The 22,414-nt window shown below is 39.7% G+C and overlaps 1 protein-coding gene across 4 annotated transcripts in view; it reads right to left on the reverse strand.

Annotated features, from left to right (window-relative positions):
- TTLL11 (tubulin tyrosine ligase like 11) overlaps positions 1–22,414 on the reverse strand; it is a 244,872-nt gene that overhangs the window by 176,979 nt on the left and 45,479 nt on the right. For all 4 annotated transcript variants that reach the window (XM_072777781.1, XM_072777780.1, XM_072777783.1 and 1 more), the window contains 2 exons: positions 17,083–17,179; positions 8,250–8,383 (listed from right to left, as the gene is read on the reverse strand). In XM_072777781.1, coding sequence (XP_072633882.1) covers positions 8,250–8,383; positions 17,083–17,179 — 231 coding nt within the window. The remainder of the gene's footprint in view (positions 1–8,249; positions 8,384–17,082; positions 17,180–22,414) is intronic.

The raw sequence follows: 22,414 nt of genomic DNA on the forward strand, positions 1-22,414 counted from the left end.
AAAATACTCAATTTTTAAAAATGGACACAAGATATAAATACATTTATTTCACTAAAGAATGCATTTGGATGGTAAAGCACATGAAAAGATGTTCAACATCATTAACAACTAGGGAAATACAAACTAAATAATAAGAAAAGGCTACACACCTATTAGAATAGCTAAAATTGAAAAGACTGACTGCTACCAAGTATTGGCAACGATGTGGAGGAACTATAATGCTCATAGATAGTTGAAGGGAATATAAAATGTCACAACCATTTTGGAAAACAATTGATACTTTTTTTTTTTAACAATTGATACTTTCTTAATATCAGATATATACCTACTATATGATCCAGACACTCCATTCTTAAGCATTTACTCAAGAGAAATGAAATCATATGTCCACACAAAGACTTAGACATGGATAATCATAGTATCTTTATTTATAATAGGCCCAAACTGGAATCAATCTAAATATCTAAGAGCAGCTGAATGTATAAGCAAACTGCTTATACATATGTTCAATAGGATATGTATATAGGATATGAACATATCCTATATGTTCAATAGGATATTCCTCAATAATAAAAATACATGAATTACCGATGAATACTATAACATGGATGGGTCTCAAAATAATTACAATGAGTGAAAGAAGACAGAACAAAAAAAAATTTTTTTAAGGAAAAAATAAGAGTACCAGCCGTATTATTCCATTTATATATAATTCTAGAAAGTGCAAACTAGTCTTGATAGAAAGCTGATCCGTGGTTGCCTGGTGATGGGAGGTAGAAGGCAGGGAGAGGAAGAAAGGAAGGATTACAAAGGGACATGAGGAAACATTTTGGGGTGATGAATATGTTCATTATCTTGATTGTGGTAATGGTTTCAAGGGTTTTTACATATATCAAAACATCAAACTTCGAATGCACTTCGAATATGTGAAGTTTATTTTACTTCAATTATATCTTAGTTAAAGCTTTTTTAAAAAAAAGTATGAGACAAATAGGCCACCTTCATAGTCTCAGAATATATCCCCACAAGATACTTAATCTACAAAGGAAAAATGGTAACATTTTAGTGGAGAAACCTATCAGAAACCACATTAACTAAGTGATCAAAGTTAACATCACCAGAAATGAGACATCTTGACATTATGTGCCTCCTGATATGCTGCACTGAGAAGGTCACAGCATCACATTATAGCATTCTTATGAAAAAAAATGTGTAATTTGAATCTAATGATGAGAATATCAGATAAAACCAAACTGAGGGGGCAGCCCAGGTGGCTCAGTAGTTTAGCACCGCCTTTAGCCCAGGGTGTGGTCCTGGAGACCCAGGATTGAGTCCTATGTCAGGCTCCCTGCATGGAGCCTGCTTCTCCCTCTGCCTGTGTCTGTGCCTCTCTCTCTCTCTCTCTCTCTGTGTGTGTGTGTGTGTGTCTCTCATGAATAAATAAATTAAATCCTAAAAACAAAAAAACAAACAAACAAACAAAAAAAAAAAAACAAATTGAGGGACATTGTAAAAAAATAAACTGACCAGTACTCTTCAAAAGAGTCGAGGTCATGAAAGACAAAGATAGACTGAAGAACTGTTACAGCTCAGAGACTAAAGAGGAATGACAACTATGCAATGAGTAAACATGGAGCGGATTCTACACCAGGAAAAGAAAAAAAGACATTAGTAGGACAATAGGGAAATACAAATAAGGTGTGTAGATTATTAAGTAATGTTATATCAATGTTAATTTCCCAGTTTCAGTAATTGTGTAAGATGTTAACATTAGGGGAAGCTAAATGAAGGGATTGTGGGAGCTCTTTCTGTTATACTGTTTTTGCAATTTTTTTAAGTTGAAAATTATTTCAAAACAGATTAAAAACTGAAGGTAAAATAAAGACATTTTCAAAAGCTGGGAGAACAGCAGATCTGTACTATGAAAAAAATGTGTTTTTAAAAGATTTTATTTATTTATTCATGAGAGACACAAAGAGAAGGCAGAAACATAGGCAAAGGGAGGAGCAGGCTCCCCACAGGGAGCCCTATGTGGGACTCAATCCCGGATCCTGGGATCACACCCTGAGCCAAAGGCAGACACCCAACTGCTGAGCCACCCAGGTGTCCCAAAAAAATATGTTTAAAGAAGTGCTTCAAGTTGCAGGAAAATAATTCCCAGATGGAATCCAAGAGCTACTTGAAGGAATGGAGAGTACTGGAAATGTAAATATATAAGTGAGTATATTAGACAAATATACTCATTTCTCAGTCTTTTTAAAAGATAATTGGCTTTTCAATGCAAAAATAATGATACTACATTTTGGGATTTATAACATAGAAGCAAACTACATGATAATATCATAAAGGATGAGGATGAGAACAGAGGTATACTGTTGTGAAGCATATATACTTTACTTGAAATATGTAATCCTTAAAGGTAAATGTGACCTTCAGACCCATTGTAAAGCCTAGATTCTAGGGTTGACAAATACTAAAAACATTTTTTTAAAGATGTTTAAATGTTTAAATGTTAAAAATTTAAACATTTTTTAGCTAGTAAGCCTAAAGAGGAGATAAAATAAAACACTAAAAATACTTGATTAATCCAAACATATTGGATAAATAGTAGACATAGCAAGATGGTATACTTAAAACCAACAATATTAGTGATTGCATTAAATATAAGTGTGCCAAGCATACCAATTAAAGGCAGGGATTGTCAAACTGGATAAAAGACTACAACTCAATTCCATGCTGTCAACAAGAAGCAATCTTTAAAAATGCAAATAAGTTAAAAGTAAAAGAATGGTAAAAACATATACCTGCAAATACTAAGCTAAAAGAAGCTAGAGGTGCTGTATTAATATCAAAAAGAGTAGATTTCAGGACAAGGCAGATTACCTTCTAATGGAGTCAAATCATCAAGCTAACAACAGCTTCCAAAATACATGAAGCAAAACCAGACATAACTAAAAGGAGAAATAGACAATCCACCATGAGATTTGAGAATTTCAACATACTCTTTCAGTAAATGACTGAACAAGTAGGCAGTAAATTAGTAAGGAATATGTGAACAGTACCAAGTACCAACTTGACCTAATTGACATTTATCAAATGCTACACCAAGAAACAATTCCAGAATACATATTATTTTCAAGTACAACTGAAACATTCATCAAGATAAACAATATATAGGGTGCATCTGGAAAGGGCAGTTGGTTAATGGTCTATCTCTTGGTTTTGGCTCAAATCATGGTTGTGAGATCAGGCTCTGTGCTCAGTGCAGACTTTGCTTGGGATTCTGTCTCCCTCTCCTTCTGCCCCTCCCTTTCTCTCTCTAGATAAATAAATAAATTTAAAAAAAAGATAAACAATATATGGGTCATAAGACAACTTGCACCAAATTTAAAGGGACTAAGGTAATACTGAATATATTCTCTGATGTCAACAAAATTAAATTAGAAATCAGTAACAAAGGATACTGCGACAGTTTCAAAATGATTTATAAACTAAACACCCATTTCTAAATAATCTTGAGTCAAAGAAATCCCAAGGGAAATTAGGCAACATTTTTAGTTAAGTGGTAATGAAAATGTAATATACAAAAATTTCTGAGATATAGCTAAAGCAGTGCTTAGAGGAAAATTTACGGCTTTAATGCTTAAAAATCGGTGAATTTAATTAAGTTCCTCTTTAAGTTTCTTCTTTAAGAAGAAGAGAAAAATTAAACCCAAAAGAAGTAGAAATCAATGATATAGAAAATGGACAGACAATAGAGGAAAACAATGAAATAATAAGTTGGTTCTTTGAAAAGATCAACAAAATTAATAAGCCTGTAGCTAGCTTGATATGAAAAGAAAGAGAGAAAGAAAGAAAAACAAAGGAAAAGAAAATGCAAATTACACAACACCAGCAACAAAATGGGTAGATCACTACATATCTCAAAGACATTTAAAAATAAGGAAATACTGTTTTTCAAAACTTTTATCAGTAAATTGGACAACTTAGATAAAATGGATTATTAATTCCTTGAAATAAATGAATTATCTATATGTATTAAAAAATTAATTCATAATTTAAAATGTTCCCAGAAAGAAAGCTCCATTCCCAAATACCTTCAATCATGTATTCTATCAAACATTTAAGAAATAATACCCATCTAGGGCAGCCTGGGTGGCTCAGCAGTTTAGCGCCACCTGCAGCCCAGGGCCTGATCCTGGGGCCCCAGGATTGAGTCCCATGTCAGGCTCACTGCATAGAGCCTGCTTCTCCCTCTGCCTGTGTCTCTGCCTCTCTCTCTCTCTCTCTCTCTCTCTCTCTCATGAATAAATAAATAAAATATTTTAAAAAGTTAAAAAAAAGAAATAATACCCATCTTATACAAAATTTTCAAAACAGTAAAGAAATATTTGCTAACTCATTTAATAAGGATTGCATGATGCAAAGACCAAAAACATCAAACACCAATGTCTCTAATGAACAACACCACCAAAATCCCTAAGTATCAGCCAATACAATTTAGCAGTATTTAAGAAGGATCATACATCATAACCATTTTAAGATTTAAAACAGGAATGCAAGTTTAGCTTAATATTTAAAATACGAATTGGTGGTTCATCATTTTATCAAAATATTTTATCAAAATAAAGAGAAAAATCATATCATCTTAATAGATGCTGAAAAGCATTTGACAAGATGAAGCACCCATTCATGATGAAAAACTTACGCAAACTACAGAAGACACTTTCCTCAACCTGATAAAGGGCATCTATGAACAGCCTATAGCTAACAACACATATAACAGTGACAAGCTGTATGCTTCCCCCTGAAGACTGGGAACAAGTCAAAGATGTGTCCAGTGTAATTACTTCTAATTCATTGTTGTATTAGAAATCCTAGTCCAGCGCAGTTTAATAAGAAAAAATAAAATAAATAAAAAGCATATAAGATTAGAAAGGAAGAAACAAAAGTGAATTAATTGTATATATAGACAATCCTAACAAATCCACAAAAAATGAACTTGTAGAACTGATAAGGGAATTGTGCAAGGTCATATGATACAAGTTCAAAAGTAAAACGTCAGTTGGATGTCTTCATACCAGCAGCAAACAATAGGAAAATGAAATTTTTAAAATTCCATTTACAATAGCATAAAAAACAAAACTTCTTAGGGCTAAAGTTAGCAAAGTATGTGCAAGACCAATACTCTGAAAGCTATAAAACACTGCTAAGATAGATTAAGGACGATATAAATCAATGGAGATAAAAGTTATGGATTAGATGAGTCGACACACTGTCACACTGTAAAGATGTCTGCTATCTTCAAACTGATCTGTAGATTCCCAAACCCAATCAAAGACCCAGTGGACTTCCTTGTAGAAATGGGCAAACTGGTTACAAAACTGATATGGAAATGCAATGGCCCTGTAATAACCAAAACAATTATGACGATAAACACAGTGGGAAGACTTGCACTATGTGATTTCCAGACTCTGACTGGAAAAATGTGGTATTAGCATAAGAATAAACATACAGAAGAATGGAAAACAACTGGCTCCAGAAATGCATAGTCAACTGGTTTTCAACAAAGTTGCCAAGGCAATTAATTCAACGAGGGAAATAACCATTGTTACAACAGAAGGCACTAGAACAACTGAATATCCCTATGGAAGAAAGGAAACTTCAGCACTGATCCATACACAGAAACTATATTGAAATGAATCCTAAACCTGAATGTAAACTAAAACTAAAACTCCTAGAAAAAAAACAAAGTGGAAAATCTTCACCACATTTAATTGGGCAAAGATGCCTTGGGTATCACACAAAACAAACTAAGGAGAAAGAAGGAAATATAGAAGGAGGAGAATATTCACAACACACATACAAAAGACTTGTACACAGAATATATAAAGAACCTACAACTTAAAAACAAAATGCCCATAGAAATGAGCAAAAATTTGAATGTACATGTAACAAAAGAAGATACTCGAATGGCCAAAAAGCTTATGAGAAGATGCTCAACATCTGGTCATCAGGGAGGTATAAATTAAAACCATGAAGAGATACGACTACACATCTCCCAGAATGTCTAACATTCAAAAGGCTAATAATACCAGGGACTGGCAATGATGTGGAACACGCAGAACTCTCATACACTGCTGGTGAGGGCGTACAACCACTTTGGAAAACAGTTCGGCAAGTTCTTATAGGTTAAACATAATACATATACTATATGATCCAGAAATTTCACTTGTAGGTATTACCCAAGAGAAACAAAAACATATAACCACAAAATGACTTGCATGTGACCAGTCATGGCAGTTTTTTTCATAAAATCTCCAAACTGGAGATGGCTCAAGTGTCCAACCATTGGTGAATGGATAAGCAAATTATTACAATGGAATGCTACTCACCAATAAAAATACAAATGGCTGATAAATACAACAAACATGGATGAATCTCAAAAATATAATTCTGAAAGAAAAGCAAAAACTCAAAAAGTATATTACATATATTGTATATATTAATATACATATGTATGTATTTATATATATATATATATATATGATTCTACTTGTATGAATTCCTTGAACAGGCACAACAAATCTATGAGAATGCAGATTAGCAGTTGCTGGGGATGGGGAAGTTGAGGGGATAGACTACAAGGAGACACAGAGGAACTAGGAGTTGATGGAAAAGTTCTTACATACCTGACTTTGAAGGCACAGTTGGTAGGTATCTCATTTAAATCCACAAAATCGATAGATATAGAGTTGTAGAAATTGACAGAAAGATACTCCACACTGGGACAAGGATGTGAGCAGAGCCACAGAAGTGGGAAATTGAGGGGTGAGTATGGGGAGCAGCTGAGAGTTTATTTTCTAAAATTAACTTTATTGAATCATAACTTGCCTGGGACAAAATGCATTCATTTTAGGCTAAAAAGGGATGAATTTTAAAAATGTATAAACCCATGTGATGACCATCCCATAGAGAGTTTCCTTTTAAAAATTACCACTTCAAGCTTTTTTGTGCTTAATAAATCATAATTTTATTACAAGTTTCATCATTTAATATTAAAATCAAAACAACACACAGGCAGTAAGACAGATTATAAAAAGCATAGGCCTTGGGACACTTGAGTGGCTCAGTCGGTTAAATGTCTGCCTGCAGCTCAGGTCATGATCCTAGGGTCCTGGGATGGAGCCCCATGTCACGTTCTCTGCTCAGGGGGAAGCCTGCTTCTCCCTCTCCATCTCCCCCTACTCATGTTCTCTCTTTGTCTCTGTCCCTGTCTCTCTCAAATAAATAAATAAATAAATAAATAAATAAATAAATAAATAAATAAAATCTTAAGGTAAAAAAAGCACAGGCCTTGAAATCAGGTTTAAATTCCACTTCTCCAGCAAGTCACCTTGCTTATCAAAGTCTGTTTTTACATCCACAAAATGGGATTAATAATACAACCAACTTGACAAGATCGCTATGAGCATTGAAAGAAATAATGTTAAGCTCCTGGCACAATGCTTGAAACACAGCAGCAGCAATAAATGGGATTACCCTTATCACAATAAGATGGGCATTTGTGCATTTGTACAGTTACCCTCAGAGGTATGGTATGGACCACAGAACCCAGTGGCCAAGGCTTTGAAAGGGCCCTTTTTTCCTTTTATGTATTCAGCTTCCCCACTGGTACTGTTTCACAATCAGTGTTGAGAAGGCTCCAAAGTATTTCATGCTCAGTTTGCCTTGATATGGAATGCATGATTTGAAAATTGATTCTGAATAAATTTAAAGCAGGGCACTTTAAAGGTTCCCACAGGGTATGAGCCCTACTCTCCCTAGCCTTGAAACAGAGTCTGACCTCCCACATTTCACACCACTGGATGCTGGGGAGACCACACCCTAGATTCACCCAAACCCTCTCAACCTGCTTATGGGCTCAACCACCTGCTGCAGCTCTGTCTCCCTGGCTTTTCAAACACTGACTCCATGACCCCACTCCCGATATCAGCCTCAGGCCAGTCTCCTCAAGTCAAGACACGCTTCTTCAGTTTACCTACTTGTCACCCTACCTACTCACCTGCTACAAGCTCCTTGATCGCTGCCGACACCCATTGTGTACCACTGGACACTCCCCTGACTAGCAGCTTCCTGGGGACCCTCCCTTCTCCCCGCAGCTCCCAGCACACAGGACCCAGGACCCAGCTCCCAGGACACGGGTTGCAAGCAGAATTCAAGGGTCACGGGGAGGGAGTGCCATCTACCTGAGCAACAAAGAGCTGGAACTCGTCAGGCAGAATCCATGAGCGAGGATAGAAGTTGTACTCCTCAGGAAAGAGATTCTGCATGATTCTCACGGCTCTGCTCAGAGTAATTTTACGCACCATCTCCGTCATGCCTGGGGAGAAGAGAAGCTGTGAGGTTTGAACAGCAGTGGGCCACTAGCTATAAAACAGCCATGATCGAGGACCTTTAAAACCACCCACCTGACATAGTCACTTTTGCAGACAGGATTTAAAAAGGTATGAGCAGTTCCGCACAGCGGCGACTCATGGTTTGGAAAGACCTACTAAATTGATGAAAAACTCGAGGTAATAGAGGATAGTTTTTTCTCCTTATAAAAATGAAGCATCAATATAAAGGAATGGGTTTCCACCTAGTGTATTTATTCCATTCTTTGTCAGTCCCCTAGATAATGGATAAAGAGAAGCATTCATATTGTGCACTTAATATCCTCCTTAATTTTGGGCTACCACACATATTTCTGGGACTACTTTCAACTTATATTCTCAAGAATACCACTTAGTGGACTCTGCTTATATTACAAGCTTAATTAAGTTGCTGTGTTTTCATTGTTCACAAGTATTCAAGGTATAAAATAAAAAAAAATATACAGCTTTCAGCATAAAATCTGTCTCCTTGAAATAAGGACAGAAAGTAGAAAGGATATCATAGCACAATTTATAGTTTAGGGGGAGAAAATGGAAGCTGTAGACGTTCTTCAGTTTTAAATACCGACGCTAACATTGATCAGATCCCATTACTTTGCCCAGAGGATATTAAAATGTCTCACTTATAAAATATTTTAAAAGAATGGTGGATTTTTTTTTCTTGTAACACCTTTAGGAACTCTGATAGGAAAAGAAACTGAGTGTACACCTTAGCAAATTTTAAGCAAATAGGCAAAAATTATTTTTAAGTTTTATAGCATGCTTGTCTCTACGGACAAATATCACCACTGAAAGTGGAGACTAGAAACAGCCTTTACCCTGAAAAAGCCAACACGGTTCCATCACTGACACTAGGAATTGGCTTAGCGAAGTTATTTTTAATAGAAAGCACAAAGTTTCATGTCAGCTTGGATGTCCAAATTATCACCCATTCCAAATGGGCACAATCAGAATGAATGAGATTTCTCTAAATTCACATGTTCAGGAAGCGGAAGGTGAATATTTGAGAACGAAGGTTTTAATAACCAATTTCTTGCTTCCCTCAGCAAATTAAAAAGAGCAATAAATCTGAAGATCGCAGATTCAAGATCTCAATGCCCAGCTTCTTAGTTTTTGTTTAGAAGGATAGATAGAAGGATTAAATACGAAATATGGGAGCTTGAAAAGCACTAATCAGCTGTGCTCTGGCGTGAACTCTTCAACGTTAAAGAAAACTCACTGAGGACATTGTTCTGAGTTTCCCAAGAAACAAGTATGAGCCCAGAAAATTATAGCTGTTTCCTTTTAGTCCCCTCCGAAATTAGAATTTTTGAGTCATAAACACTGGAGGTAAACACCAAGTGCACAAAATAAAAATTTCAACTTTTTTTGAAGCTTTGTCCTCTTCGTTGACAAGACTTTGTTATCGTACTAGACTAAAATCCATTTAACTCGCCATGATGTGCACCGTACACCCAGTAGGGGAAGCCTCCTGACCAGGGTTGTGGCACTCTCTGCCCTTTAATGCCCTTGTGACTGAGGAAGGTTCTCTTTCAGAAGCCCCCAGCGGGTCAGACAGACTCACACAACACAGGCAGAAGTGCTACAAGTATACAAGTGCAGTTTGAATGCCCCAGAAAAGTTTTTGTAAACATCAATGTCCAGCGGCACGTGGGTGGCTCAGTTGGTTAAGCGTCTGACTCTTGATTTGGGCTCAGGTCACGATCTTGGGATCATAGGATTGAGCCACAAGTTGGGCTCTGCAGTGGGTGTGGATCCTGCTTCAGATTCTCTCTCTCCCTCTGCCCCTCCCCTGCGCTCTGTCTCCCTCTCAAAAACAAACAAACAATGTCTAGCAAAATGAGTACATAGTCACTTGAAACCTGTGATGGCTCCTTCTGTAATGTGGATCATAAGTCCCCAGACCAGCTGATAAACCTGCCCCCAGGTCTGCCTCTGTGCCAGTCTCCAGGTAGTCCTCTCCTGAAAGCAGCCAACCCTGGAAGCACCCTACCATCCAGTGGCTTCTCTTCCCAGACAGTTCCAACCCACTGGCTACAAGTGATTCACCCCTCCCCTGTCTAAATGCCTGTCTCCATGGGGCACCAGTATAGACCTCCCTCTATCCACTTACCACCAAAACTTTTGTTTCCTCCACCATATCTAAGCTGCCAGAGAAAGCATCTTTGACCCTTCCCTCTACCCCATGTGGAAACTGCTGGCATCTGCGCTCTGGTGATGGCTCAGAGGCAGATGTGAGGAATGTCCTCTTCTCTCAGTAAGATGCTGACAAAAGTCGCTGGGTTTCTAGCTGGGCCAGAGCACATGTTCTCAGAGCAAATATGTGCCAGGCTCTGCTGGCTCTAGACTCTACCTCCCTTCTCCAAGCAACTGGAGCACTGACCCCTCCCTGTGACCCTGGTCCTAGGCGCTGGGACACACTCAGATCTGAGGTGGAAGCTATAAGCCTATCAGCTCCCCACTGACACTGGGAACAAGGCAATCTTTGACCTTGACTTTGTACTCCAATTAGATAAGGAGGGCTTCAGCTGTCTTTGGAGGCTTTCTGATTGCTTTGTCGCTGGATTTTGGTAACCCATCTTTTGCTCCTGGTGCCTGAGTGGCTGCCTTAGCAATGCCTTTGCTCTTTTCCTGCCAGTGATCCTCCTCTCTTCCACTGAAGATGACCCAGCAAGCACTGGGTCCTCCTGCTTGTGACCTGAGGCCGGTGCCTGTCCTCCTGCTGCCTACTTACAGGCTCTTTTGAGGCTCACTGCCTACCTGAGTTTCTCAACAAAGTCTGTCTCCAGATGTCCCTGTGGTGGGAAGACACCCTAACTCGGGCTGGAACTTCCCATACCAGGGACTTGCCTCCTGCCACTACTGGCCTGGATTCTTCTCTCTGCTACACACTGGAGTCTCAAGGCCTGGCAGGTTTCATCTGTGAAGCTACGCAAGAGTGTAATAGTCTAATCCTCAGGCTTGCCCATACAGACCTACATAATCCAATTTTTTAAAAAAAACAAAAACAAAATCTGAGCTATGTCACAAGTACTATTCAATCCAAATATCACTGACAATAATTCTTGGCAAAAACACCAACAACAAATACAGCTCCCAACAACAAATCAATACTTCCAGATCCACCCTCTTCTCTCTGTTCCCTGCACCACTGATGAGTTCATCTTTTGCCTGGATCCTGCAGTGGCCGCTTAGCTCTACCTCTGTTTTCTGGCTCAGCCCTTCCACCCACTCCCAATCATCCCTCTGGCTGGCCTTTCTAAAATGCAAGCTGGCCCATGCCACTCTCTGGCCTAACAATTTCTCAGTGGCTCCTCATGACTTTCAGACTATAAGGATGCTATCCTTTGGTCCCTGCTTATCACCTATCCACAGCCCCTCTCATACTTGACCCTTTCTGACCATCATTAGCCACTTGTCCTTCGCTGAATGAGCAGCTTGCTCTATACATCCTATGTCTTTGCATCAACTCTGCTCCTATGTTTTGCAGGGAGGTCAGGACCATCCAGTCCCAGAGGCTCAGTTCACATGTTGATTCTCTTCTCCTGGGTCTCTTGTCCTGTCTGTCCCCCAAGCAGATCTAGATTAGGTCATGTGCCCTCATTCCAAACCCCCATGGCACCCCAGTCTGGCACTTATTTTGTATTTGACTTCTCTCCCTACATGCTTTTCTCCTTGTCTTTGTATCCCTGGCACTGCCAAGTACTTGATAGCAAGCTACCCCCAGAGCTTCCCCACAGAGCCCTCTCCTTCTCTGCCAGAAAGTCCCCTTCCAGGGGTGGACTCTCAAGCAACCCCTGCCATGTGCAGCCATACATCTCAGGCCCTGAAACTTAGCAAAAAACTGTGCTTGTAAGCTGAGAATTGACAGTTTGGAACTTTCTTAAAGCAAAGACATATCTAAATCAGATTTTTTAAAAATAGAAAGTCTTAATTTGATGGAATCTTGTCTCACATTTAGATCTTTCATCCATTTTGAGTTTATCTTTGTGTCTGGTGCAAGAGAGTGGTCTAGTTTCATTCCTCTGCATGTGGATGTCCAATTTTCCCAGCACCATTTTTTGAAGAGACGGTCTTTCTTCCAATGGATAGTCTTTCCTCCTTTATCGAATATTAGTTGACCATAAAGTTGAGGGTCCACTTCTGGATTCTCTATTCTGTTCCATTGATCTATGTGTCTGTTTTTGTGCCAGTACCACACTGTCTTGATGACCACAGCTTTGTAGTACAACCTGAAATCTGGTATTGTGATGCCCCCAGATATGGTTTTCTTTTTTAAATTTCCCTGGCTATTTGGGGTCTTTTCTGATTCCACACAAATCTTAAAATAATTTGTTCCAACTCTCTGAAGAAAGCCCATGGTATTTTGATGGGGATTGCATTAAATGTGTAAATTGCCCTGGGTAACATTGACATTTTCACGATATTAATTCTGCCAATCCATGAGCATGGAATATTTTTCCATCTCTTTGTGTCTTCCTCAATTTCTTTCAGAAGTGTTCTATAGTTTTTAGGGTATAGATCCTTTACCTCTTTGGTTAGGTTTATTCCTAGGTATCTTATGCTTTTGGGTGCAATTGTAAATGGGATTGACTCCTTAATTTCTCTTTCTTCAGTCTCATTGTTAGTGTATAGAAATGCCACTGACTTCTGGGCATTGATTTTGTATCCTGCCACACTGCCGAATTGCTGTATAAGTTTAGCAATCTTGGGGGGGAGGCTTTTGGGTTTTCTAGGTAGAGTATCATGTCATCGGCGAAGAGGGAGAGTTTGACTCTTCTTTGCCAATCTGAATGCCTTTAATGTCTTTTTGTTGTCTGATTGCTGAGGCTAGGACTTCCAGTACTATGCTGAATAGCAGTGGTGAGAGTGGACATCCTAGAGGAGAACACAGGCAACAGCCTTTTTGAACTCGGCCACAGTAACTTCTTGCAAGATACATCCACGAAGGCAAAAGAAACAAAAGCAAAAATGAGTTATTGGGGCTTCATCAAGATAAGAAGCTTTAAAAAAAAAAAAAGATAAGAAGCTTTTGCACAGCAAAGGATACAGTTAACAAAACTAAAAGACAACCTACAGAATGGGAGAAGATATTTGCAAATGACGTATCAGATAAAGGGCTAGTTTCCAAGATCTATAATAAAGAACTTATTAAACTCAACACCCAAGAAACAAACAATCCAATCATGAAATGGGCAAAAGACATGAAGAGAAATCTCACAGAGGAACACATAGACATGGCCAACATGCACATGAGAAAATGCTCCGCATCCCTTGCCATCAGGGAAATACAAATAAAAACCACAATGAGATCCCACCTCACACCAGTGAGAATGGGGAAAATTAACAAGGCAGGAAACCACAAATGTCGTAGAGGATGCGGAGAAAGGGGAACCCTCTTGCACTGTTGGTGGGAATGTGAACTGGTGCAGCCACTCTGGAAAACTGTGTGGAGGTTCCTCAAAGAGTTAAAAATAGACCTGCCCTACGACCCAGCAATTGCACTGCTGGGGATTTACCCCAAAGATTCAGATGCAATGAAACGCCGGGACACCTGCACCCCGATGTTTCTAGCAGCAATGTCCACAATAGCCAAACTGTGGAAGGAGCCTCGGTGTCCATCGAAAGATGAATGGATAAAGAAGATGTGGTCTATGTATACAATGGCATATTCAGTCATTAGAAACAACAAATACCCACCATTTGCTTCGACGTGGATGGAACTGGAGGGTATTATGCTGAGTGAAGTGAGTCAGTCGGAGAAGGACAAACATTATATATTCTCATTTATTTGGGGAATATAAATAATAGTGAAAAGGAATAGAAGGGAAGGGAGAAGAAATGGGTAGGAAATATCAGAAAGGGAGACAGAACATAAAGACTCCTAACTCTGGGAAACAAACTAGGGGTGGTGGAAGGGGAGGCGGGTGGGGGGTGGGGGTGACTGGGTGACGGGCACTGAGGGGGGCACTTGACGGGATGAGCACTGGGTGTTATTCTGTATGTTGGCAAATTGAACACCAATAAAAAATGAATTTATTATTAAAAAAAAGAAAGTCTTAATTCATCATGTGAAGACATAATAACATATCTTGGAGGACCTCGCTCATAGAGAAGTGGCTAAAATCAATGTGCTGACACAAACAAAATAAATCGCTTCCATATGCATCTTCAAAAGTCTTCCGTTTATTCAGCAGGTGACACATTTACAGTTGCCTGCCACATCCCGTAGAACTTACTCTACATACAAGATGCACTGTTAGAATAACAGGATGCAGGAGAGACAGAAGATGAGCCTGGACCCAAACTAAAGCCAAAGGACAGATCCTTCTGGAATCACTTCATAGCTAAGAACTGCTGTCTTCCATAGGGAGAGGGCGTAGCCACACCGCCTCTCTGCCTAGAGGTTCGAGAGCCTGCTTTGTCATTAGAACTAATTAATTGCTGTTGGTAAAGTGGAAAATTATATGTTCCAGTCACTGGCACGTGGAATAGGGGATAGAGCGAACTTGCTTCTTTAGAAAGAATATTCTTATATCACCTTTAATGAAACTAGTCCTTTGAGGGTATTTCTCTCTAATTTGTGTTCCAAAAGGAGAGCCATAGCTATGACTTCTTTCCTACTCTCAGTCATGAGATGAGGCCCGAGCAAAGAGGGGAAAATGTAAATGAAGCCTCATTTGAGGATGTCTTAGGAACTCTGTTCTCCTTCAAAGAATTGTTCTCTTCCAAATCACATTCTCCCAGTGTCCTACTAAATTCTTCGAGTGGCATCAAAAAGCCACCTTTTATGAGCAGCAAGACGGAAAATGATAGGTATCCCTCTTAAACTGTGTGCAAGAATCCTGGTTACCAGAATCCTTCTCGTTCTCTTCCCCTTCTCTAGAGGTGGGTTAATTTTCTAGCTCTGTTCCCTGGGAAACCAATAAAGGTAGAAAGTTAGCTGTGTTACTAGACAACAAAGCATATGGTTAAAATGATCCCTGATCAGCAAATTGCATAAATATCTAGTAGGGTGCTCTAGCTCCAGGCTTTCCTCATGTAGCAATTCTTGTAATTTAGCCTGACCCTGCTGGGGACCCTGGAAACTCTGCTTAGGAGGAGCTCCAGGAGATAGGGCTCTTAAAGTGGTGTTTAAGCCAAGATGGATCCACATCCACCAATGCAGGTCTTGTCTCCTTACACCTTTCACTTGAGGGGTGAGACTAGGCTCTGGCACCCTTGCAAAGACACCACTAGAGAGAAATGCCTAATGCTGACTGGCTGGCAAGCTGTGTTTCTTGCCCTTTATCTTTTTGAGTGAATTGGAGCCCAATAAGGCCCACGGTAGTCTGCACACTGAATTAAAACCCCCTAGTGGATATGGTATAAATCGCCACTATATAGTGTATGGCTACTGGGTTTTCTGAGAGTTGTTTTCTTAAAGACCCGGCACAGAATGCTAAGGAAAAAGAGGAATTTTTTTTGTTTAAGTAAACTCTACACCCACTGTGGGGCTCAAACTCCTAACCCTGAGATCAAGAGTCACATGCTTTCCCAACTGAGCCATCAGGCACCCCAGAAAAAGGGTAAATTGATTCTTTTAAAAATCAGCATAAATGATATCATCCTAGGAGAAAACACCTTGTATTCAGGCAATCACTTTCTGACTGAAGCATGTAAACATGATATAAAAATATGGTTAAGGTTTGGGAGGAAATACAGAAATATTTACCTTGTCGTTTTGTTAAATGAGGGATGGGATTCAGGGTGATGCTCTTTTAAAGAACTAAGTTACTATTGTATTATAATATGGTTGTGCGTATTAGGTTAAAATTTCTGAATATAAGAGAGAGACACTTCGGCTGCGATCACTCCCCACCCCCCACCCCACCCCTAACCCCTGCTTAACTAAATGTTCCTTCCTTGCTGAGCACACTCACTCACCCTAACCACCCTCCTCACTCAGCCATTAAAAATAATGAATATCAATCAATAGCAGAAGAGGGTGGCAGAGATTAAAAATAAAATGGAAAGGCATACGGGGAGGCTGGGAATGGAGTGAGAGGGTGTCTTCAAAGTGTTGGCTCTAACACTTTCTCAGCACTTGTCCTCCTTATAGGAGAACATCACTGGGACAAGGTCCCTAGGTAAACAGTAAGCACTGGCTCAACCTGTCATTCCCAACACGGAGACTGCTATATTTGGTTTTAAAAATGGCACCTCCAATTATGATACTTAAAGGAAACAGAAGCTTCTAATCCCTTTTTGTGGCATATTCCTAGAATTCTAGTACTTCTGTTTCTTGCAAGTAATTTAAGTGAAGTGGTCTATTTTTTTTTTTTCCATTTTGAGAACATAAGTCTCCTAATTACACCCTTGTATTACAATGCAGAAGGTGAAGGTCATGTTCTTCCACTGGTCAAATTAGTCCAGGAAAGCCTGTCTTTTTATTTTTGAACCTCCAGTCTTTAAACCATTGGTGGGTCAAATCCTGATGACCTCTGCATTAGCTTCCCTCCCAAGATAAGGGCACTGTGGCTGTGCAGGCAGCAAGTCCCAAGAGTCCTTGAGTCTGAGCTCAAAATGCTGTCATGTTTTTGTAGAAGAGGGCACCCTGATGCTCAGCCTAAAAACATTTTTCGATGCCAACAACAACAGCAGATACCTGGAAACTTGTTCACTTGGCCAGAGAATATGTCATTGTCGTGAAATGAAACTCCATGCCAGTAGATGTCACAAGGCAAGCGTCGGCCAAATGGGAACTAGAAGACAGAGGGAAAAAAAACTGTGACTATTAACAAAAACTAGAGGAGCAGCACCATCGTGGGTTCTATTACATATATATTCCCAGAGACTTGATGCATGTCACATGATTTAATCCTTACAATAAGCATGTGAGGTAGATGATATCCTTTCCCATTTTATAGGTGAAGAAATCATTTCAGAAAGGTTATGGAGCTTGCTCAAGATCACAACCAGTGAGGGGTGGAGTTCTCACTCTGTGTGGCAGGCACAATACTCATGGCTTCACACATATTCTTTCATTTCAATTCTCATAATTACCCTAGAAAGAATCATTCCCATTTTACAGGGGAGAAAATTGGGGCTGAGAAAGGTATGTAATATGCCCAGAGTAACACAGAACTGGTAAGGAGAGGAATCAGGATTTGAATCCAAGGCTATTTGAATGCCAAACTATGCTTTTCTTTCTCTGAAAATTGCAAATCTCAAGTCAGTCCCCCAAAAAATGAGCTCACAGTCTCTCACTCATGCTCTCTTGTTCTCTCTCTCTCTCTCTCTCTAACACACACACACACACACACACACACACACACACACACGTCTTCACACACGTCTGTGAAGGCAGAATGTATCCCCCAGTGTCTCCTGGCATTCGATAAAGAGTTTGCGGATGAATAAATGAACAAACCAGGAATGGTCGTCTGATTCAAGGTGAGATGACCAGATTCTCTCTTCCAGGAATTTGGAAATTTAAAATGCCAGGAAGCTTCTGGCTGGCCTTTGACCTGGAAATGATAAAAAGCCAGAGCCGGGCAGATGTGCTTGGCTGTGAGCACAGAGAGTAAAGGCAGCCCTGCTGCTGAGAGAGAAGGAAGAAGCAGGTTCAGAGAGAAAAGTGAAGGTGAGACCATGTGGCCCTGGTGACAGGCTGAGTGACCTTCGTTCCTAGGGCTTCTAAGTCCTCGGTCCAGACCCTCCTGAGCCTGGCTGTCCCTCCTATCCTTGGATCCTGTAAAACAGCCTTGTATTCTTAGAATATATCCTCTCTTTGCACACATTATAGAATTTCTTTATTAGTAGCCAGAAAATCCCTTGGTGAGACAGAAAGGCCTGCTCTTTCTACTACATCCCCCTGCTTCTTAAAGTTATCAACAAGTTCTACACTTACATAATTCATTTTTTAAATCTGTAACTCTGATGACCCTTGTTAAAGGAAAAAAGTGAGGACGTGTCCGCTCATATTTAGAACTTGCTTGTTAGAAGTCTAGATGAAGAGAGATGCCAACACACCAAGTGCAATCACTTGACTTTCCCATCCTAAGACTACAGCAAATCAGGATTTTTATCTGCTCTAAGTTGAGAGAGCTAAGTTCCAAAGGAAGAGCATAGCATTACTAATGAAATGATGGTGACTCGATACTTTCCAACTATTATAAATTAAAATGAAGGCAGATTCAAGTCCTTTAAATCATTCACATTATTTCAAAGCTCTGCCACCTGAGTCTGCACCCCTTAAGAGCAAAATGATTTATGCCATCTCCAAGGATGCCATCAAGAAAAAGCCGACCGGGATCAAGCATGAGTTACAAGCAAACTGCTACGAGGAGGTCAAGGACTGCTGCACCTTGGCAGAGAAACCGGGGGGCAGTGCCGTCATCTCTCTGGGAGGCAAGCCTTTGTGAGCCCCCTCCAGCCTCCTGCCTGGAGCATCTGGCAGCCCCAGACCTGCCCATGGGGGTTGCAGGCTGCCCCCTTCCTGCCAGACTGGAGGGGCTGGGGGGATCCCAGCAGGGGGAGGGCAATCCCTTCACCCCAGTTGCCGAACAGCCCCCTCACCCCCTGGACCTTCCTCCTCCCTTTATCCCTGATGGTTCTGGCTTTCCCAAACTGCTTTTGATCTTCTGATTCCTCTTGGGTTGAAGCAGACCAAGTTCCCCCCAAGCACCCCAGTTTGGGGGGGGCTGTATTTTTTTAACGACACCCCAGTTCCCCACCCATTCCTCCCTTTTCCCATGCTGCCAATTTCTAACCGCAATAGTGACTCTGTGCTTGTCTGTTTAGTTCTGTGTATAAATGGAATGTTGTGGAGAAAAAAAAGGGGGGGGGCTGTGCCAGAGTAAGGCATATGTTACACACTCTATTAGCATGAACAACTTTCATCTATAATTTGTAGCATTTCATTTGTTTCTTTGCATCCAATGGACTGAAGTGATTAATTCAGTAGTCATAAATGCAAGGAGATACAACATATGTTATTTTCTTCCAGCTGCTAAGTGCTAACAGGAAAGGGAAAAATAACTTAACAGGGAAGTTTCTCTAAAAAGCAGACTATCCAAGCAAAGTTTACTAAGTTTACTAAGCAGACTATCCAAGCAAAGTTTACTAAGTTTACTAAGTTTACTAAGTGGCTGTGCTGCCTTCAATGTGGGACCAATACGTACTCCATGTCAGCAGACAACCAATGACTCCTTATCACCTTTATGGTTTACCTTTCAATCCTTGCCAACCTCATGAATCCCCATCAATACTTCATTCAGCAGTGCCTTTAGCTCATTTGGTTTTGAGAAACTGTATTGTTTTAAAAATCTATTCATTCAATAATTGCTATGTGCCAGACATTGTGCTACATGCTGAGAACACAGAGAAGTCCAATTTTAAATAGGTCCCAGGACTTCAAAATCCCATCTCTTAAAAAAAAAAAAAAAAAATCCCATCTCTTTTTAAGATCTTTTTACATCATACTCAATGGTGAAAGACTGAAAGCTTTCCCTCTAAGATCAGGAATGAGACAGGATGCCCACTTCGCCACTTTTATTCAACATAGTATTGTAAGTTCTAGCCAGAGCAAAAGGTGAGAAAAAGAAATGAAGCATTCAAATTGGAAAGGGAGGGCAGCCCGGGTGGCTCAGCAGTTTAAGCACCACCTTCAGCCCAGGGCCTGATCCTGGGGACCTAGGATCGAGTCCCACATCAGGCTCCCTACATGGAGCCTGCTTCTCCCTCTGCCTGTGTCTCTGCTTCTCTCTCTCTCTCTTTCATGAATAAAAAAAAAAACTGGAAAGGGAGAAGTAAAATTATCTGTTTGCAGATGACATGATCTTATATATAGAAAACCCTAAAGATTACACACGCATATATGCACACAGAAATAATAAATGAATTCAGAAAAGTTGTAGGATACAAAATCAATACACAAAAATCAGTTTTTCTATATACTAACCATGAATTATCCAAAAAGAAAATTAAGAAAACAATTACATTTGTAATACCATCAAAGGGTTATTCTGTATGTTAGTAAATTGAACACCAATAAAAAATTAAAAAAAAATTAAAAAAAAAGAATAAAATATGTAGGAATTAACTTAACCAAAGAGGCAAAAGACTATACACCAAAAACTACAAAATGTTGTTGAAAGAAATTAAAGAAGACACACATAAGTAGAAAGACATCCCATGTTCATGGATTAGAAGAATTTATATTTTTAAGATGTCAATACTACACAAAGTAATGTACAGATTCAATGTAATCTCTACCAAAATCCAAATGGCTTTTTTTCCTTACAGAAATATAGAAATCTATCATAAAATTCATATGGAATCTAAAGGGACCCCAAATAACCAAAGCAATCTTGAGAAGGAAGAATAATGTTGGAGGTATCACACTTCCTGATGCCAAAACTTACAACAAAGCTATCAAAATAGTGCATAAAACAACAATGAAATACAATGAGATACCACTATACAACTATTAGAGTGGTCAAAATCCAAAATACTAACAACATCAAATGCTGGCAAGGATGTGGAGCAACAGAAACTCTTACTCATTGCTGATGGAAATACAAAAATACTTACTTCAGTATTTTTATTTATTTGAGAGAAAGAGAACACAAGCAGTGGGAGTGGCAGAGGGAGAGGGAGAAGTAGGCTCCCCACTGAGCAGGGAGCCAGATGTGGAGCTCGATCCCAGAACCCTGGGATCATGACCTTACTGAAGGCAGACGCTTAACAGACTGAGCCACCCAAGTGCCCCAGTACACCCACTCTGGAAGACACTTTGGCAGTTCCTTTAAAAAGGAAACATACTCTTACCATATGATCCAGCAATTGTGTTCCTTGTATTTACCCAAATGAGTTGAAAACTTATATCCAGAAAAAAAATCTACACATGAATGTTTATAGCAGTTTTATTAATAATTGCCAAAACTCAGAAGCAACAAGATGTCTTTCAGTAGGTAAATGGATAGATAAACTATGGAGCATCCAGATATTGGAATATTATTCAGTGCTAAAAAGAAATGCGCTATTAAGCCAAGAAAAGACATGGAGGGATCTTAAATGCATATTTCTAAGTGAATGAAGCCCATTTGAAAAGGCTACATACTGTGTGATTCCAACTACATGACATTCTGGAAAAGGCAGAACTACAGAGCCAGTAAAAATATCCTTGGTTGCCACAGATAAAGATGGAGGAGGGAGGGACACCTGGGTGGCTCAGTGGTTGATTGCCTTTGTTTGGCTCAGGTTGTGATCCCGGGGTCTTGAGATTGAGTCCGGCATCAGGCTCCCTGCAGCGACCCTGGTCTGGGTCTGGATAACCAGCAACTTTTGTGTAGTTAGGGGTGAAGGGCAGTCCTTGTAGGGCTTTCCTTAGGGGAGGTATCTGCAAATGCTGGTTCTATGAACCCATTGTCTAGCCTCCATTCTTCTGGTAATTGCACCGTTGCTTTGTCTCTGCCTCTCTCTCTGGGTCTCTCATGAATACATAAATAAAATATTTAAAAGAAAAAAAAAGGAGTGAGGGAGGGACAAATAGGTGAAGCACAGAGGATTTTCAGGGTAGTGATAATACTCTATATAACGGTGAATACTTATCATTATTCATTCGTCCACACCCACTGGAATGTACACTACCAAGAGTAAGCCTTAACATAAATCATGGACTTTGGATGAAAATAATGTGTCAATATATGTTCATTGATTGCAACAAATGTACCATTCTGCCACGGGAGAGGTTATGCATATGTTGGGTCAGTGAGCTTATGTGAAATCTCTGTTCCTTCTGCTCAATTTTGTAATGAACCAAAAGCAGCTCTAAATAAAAAATAATAAATCAATAAAAGTTAGTATGGTACTGGCATAAAAAAAAACAGACTAAGGGGATAGGATACAGAACCCACAAATAAAGCCTGACATACATGGTCAAATTATTTTTGACAAGGATGACAAGTCTATTAGAAGGGGAAAGAACATTCTGT

The sequence above is a fragment of the Canis lupus genome, chromosome 16 (assembly GCF_048164855.1).
Source record: "Canis lupus baileyi chromosome 16, mCanLup2.hap1, whole genome shotgun sequence".
NCBI classification, from domain to species: Eukaryota; Metazoa; Chordata; class Mammalia; order Carnivora; family Canidae; genus Canis; species Canis lupus.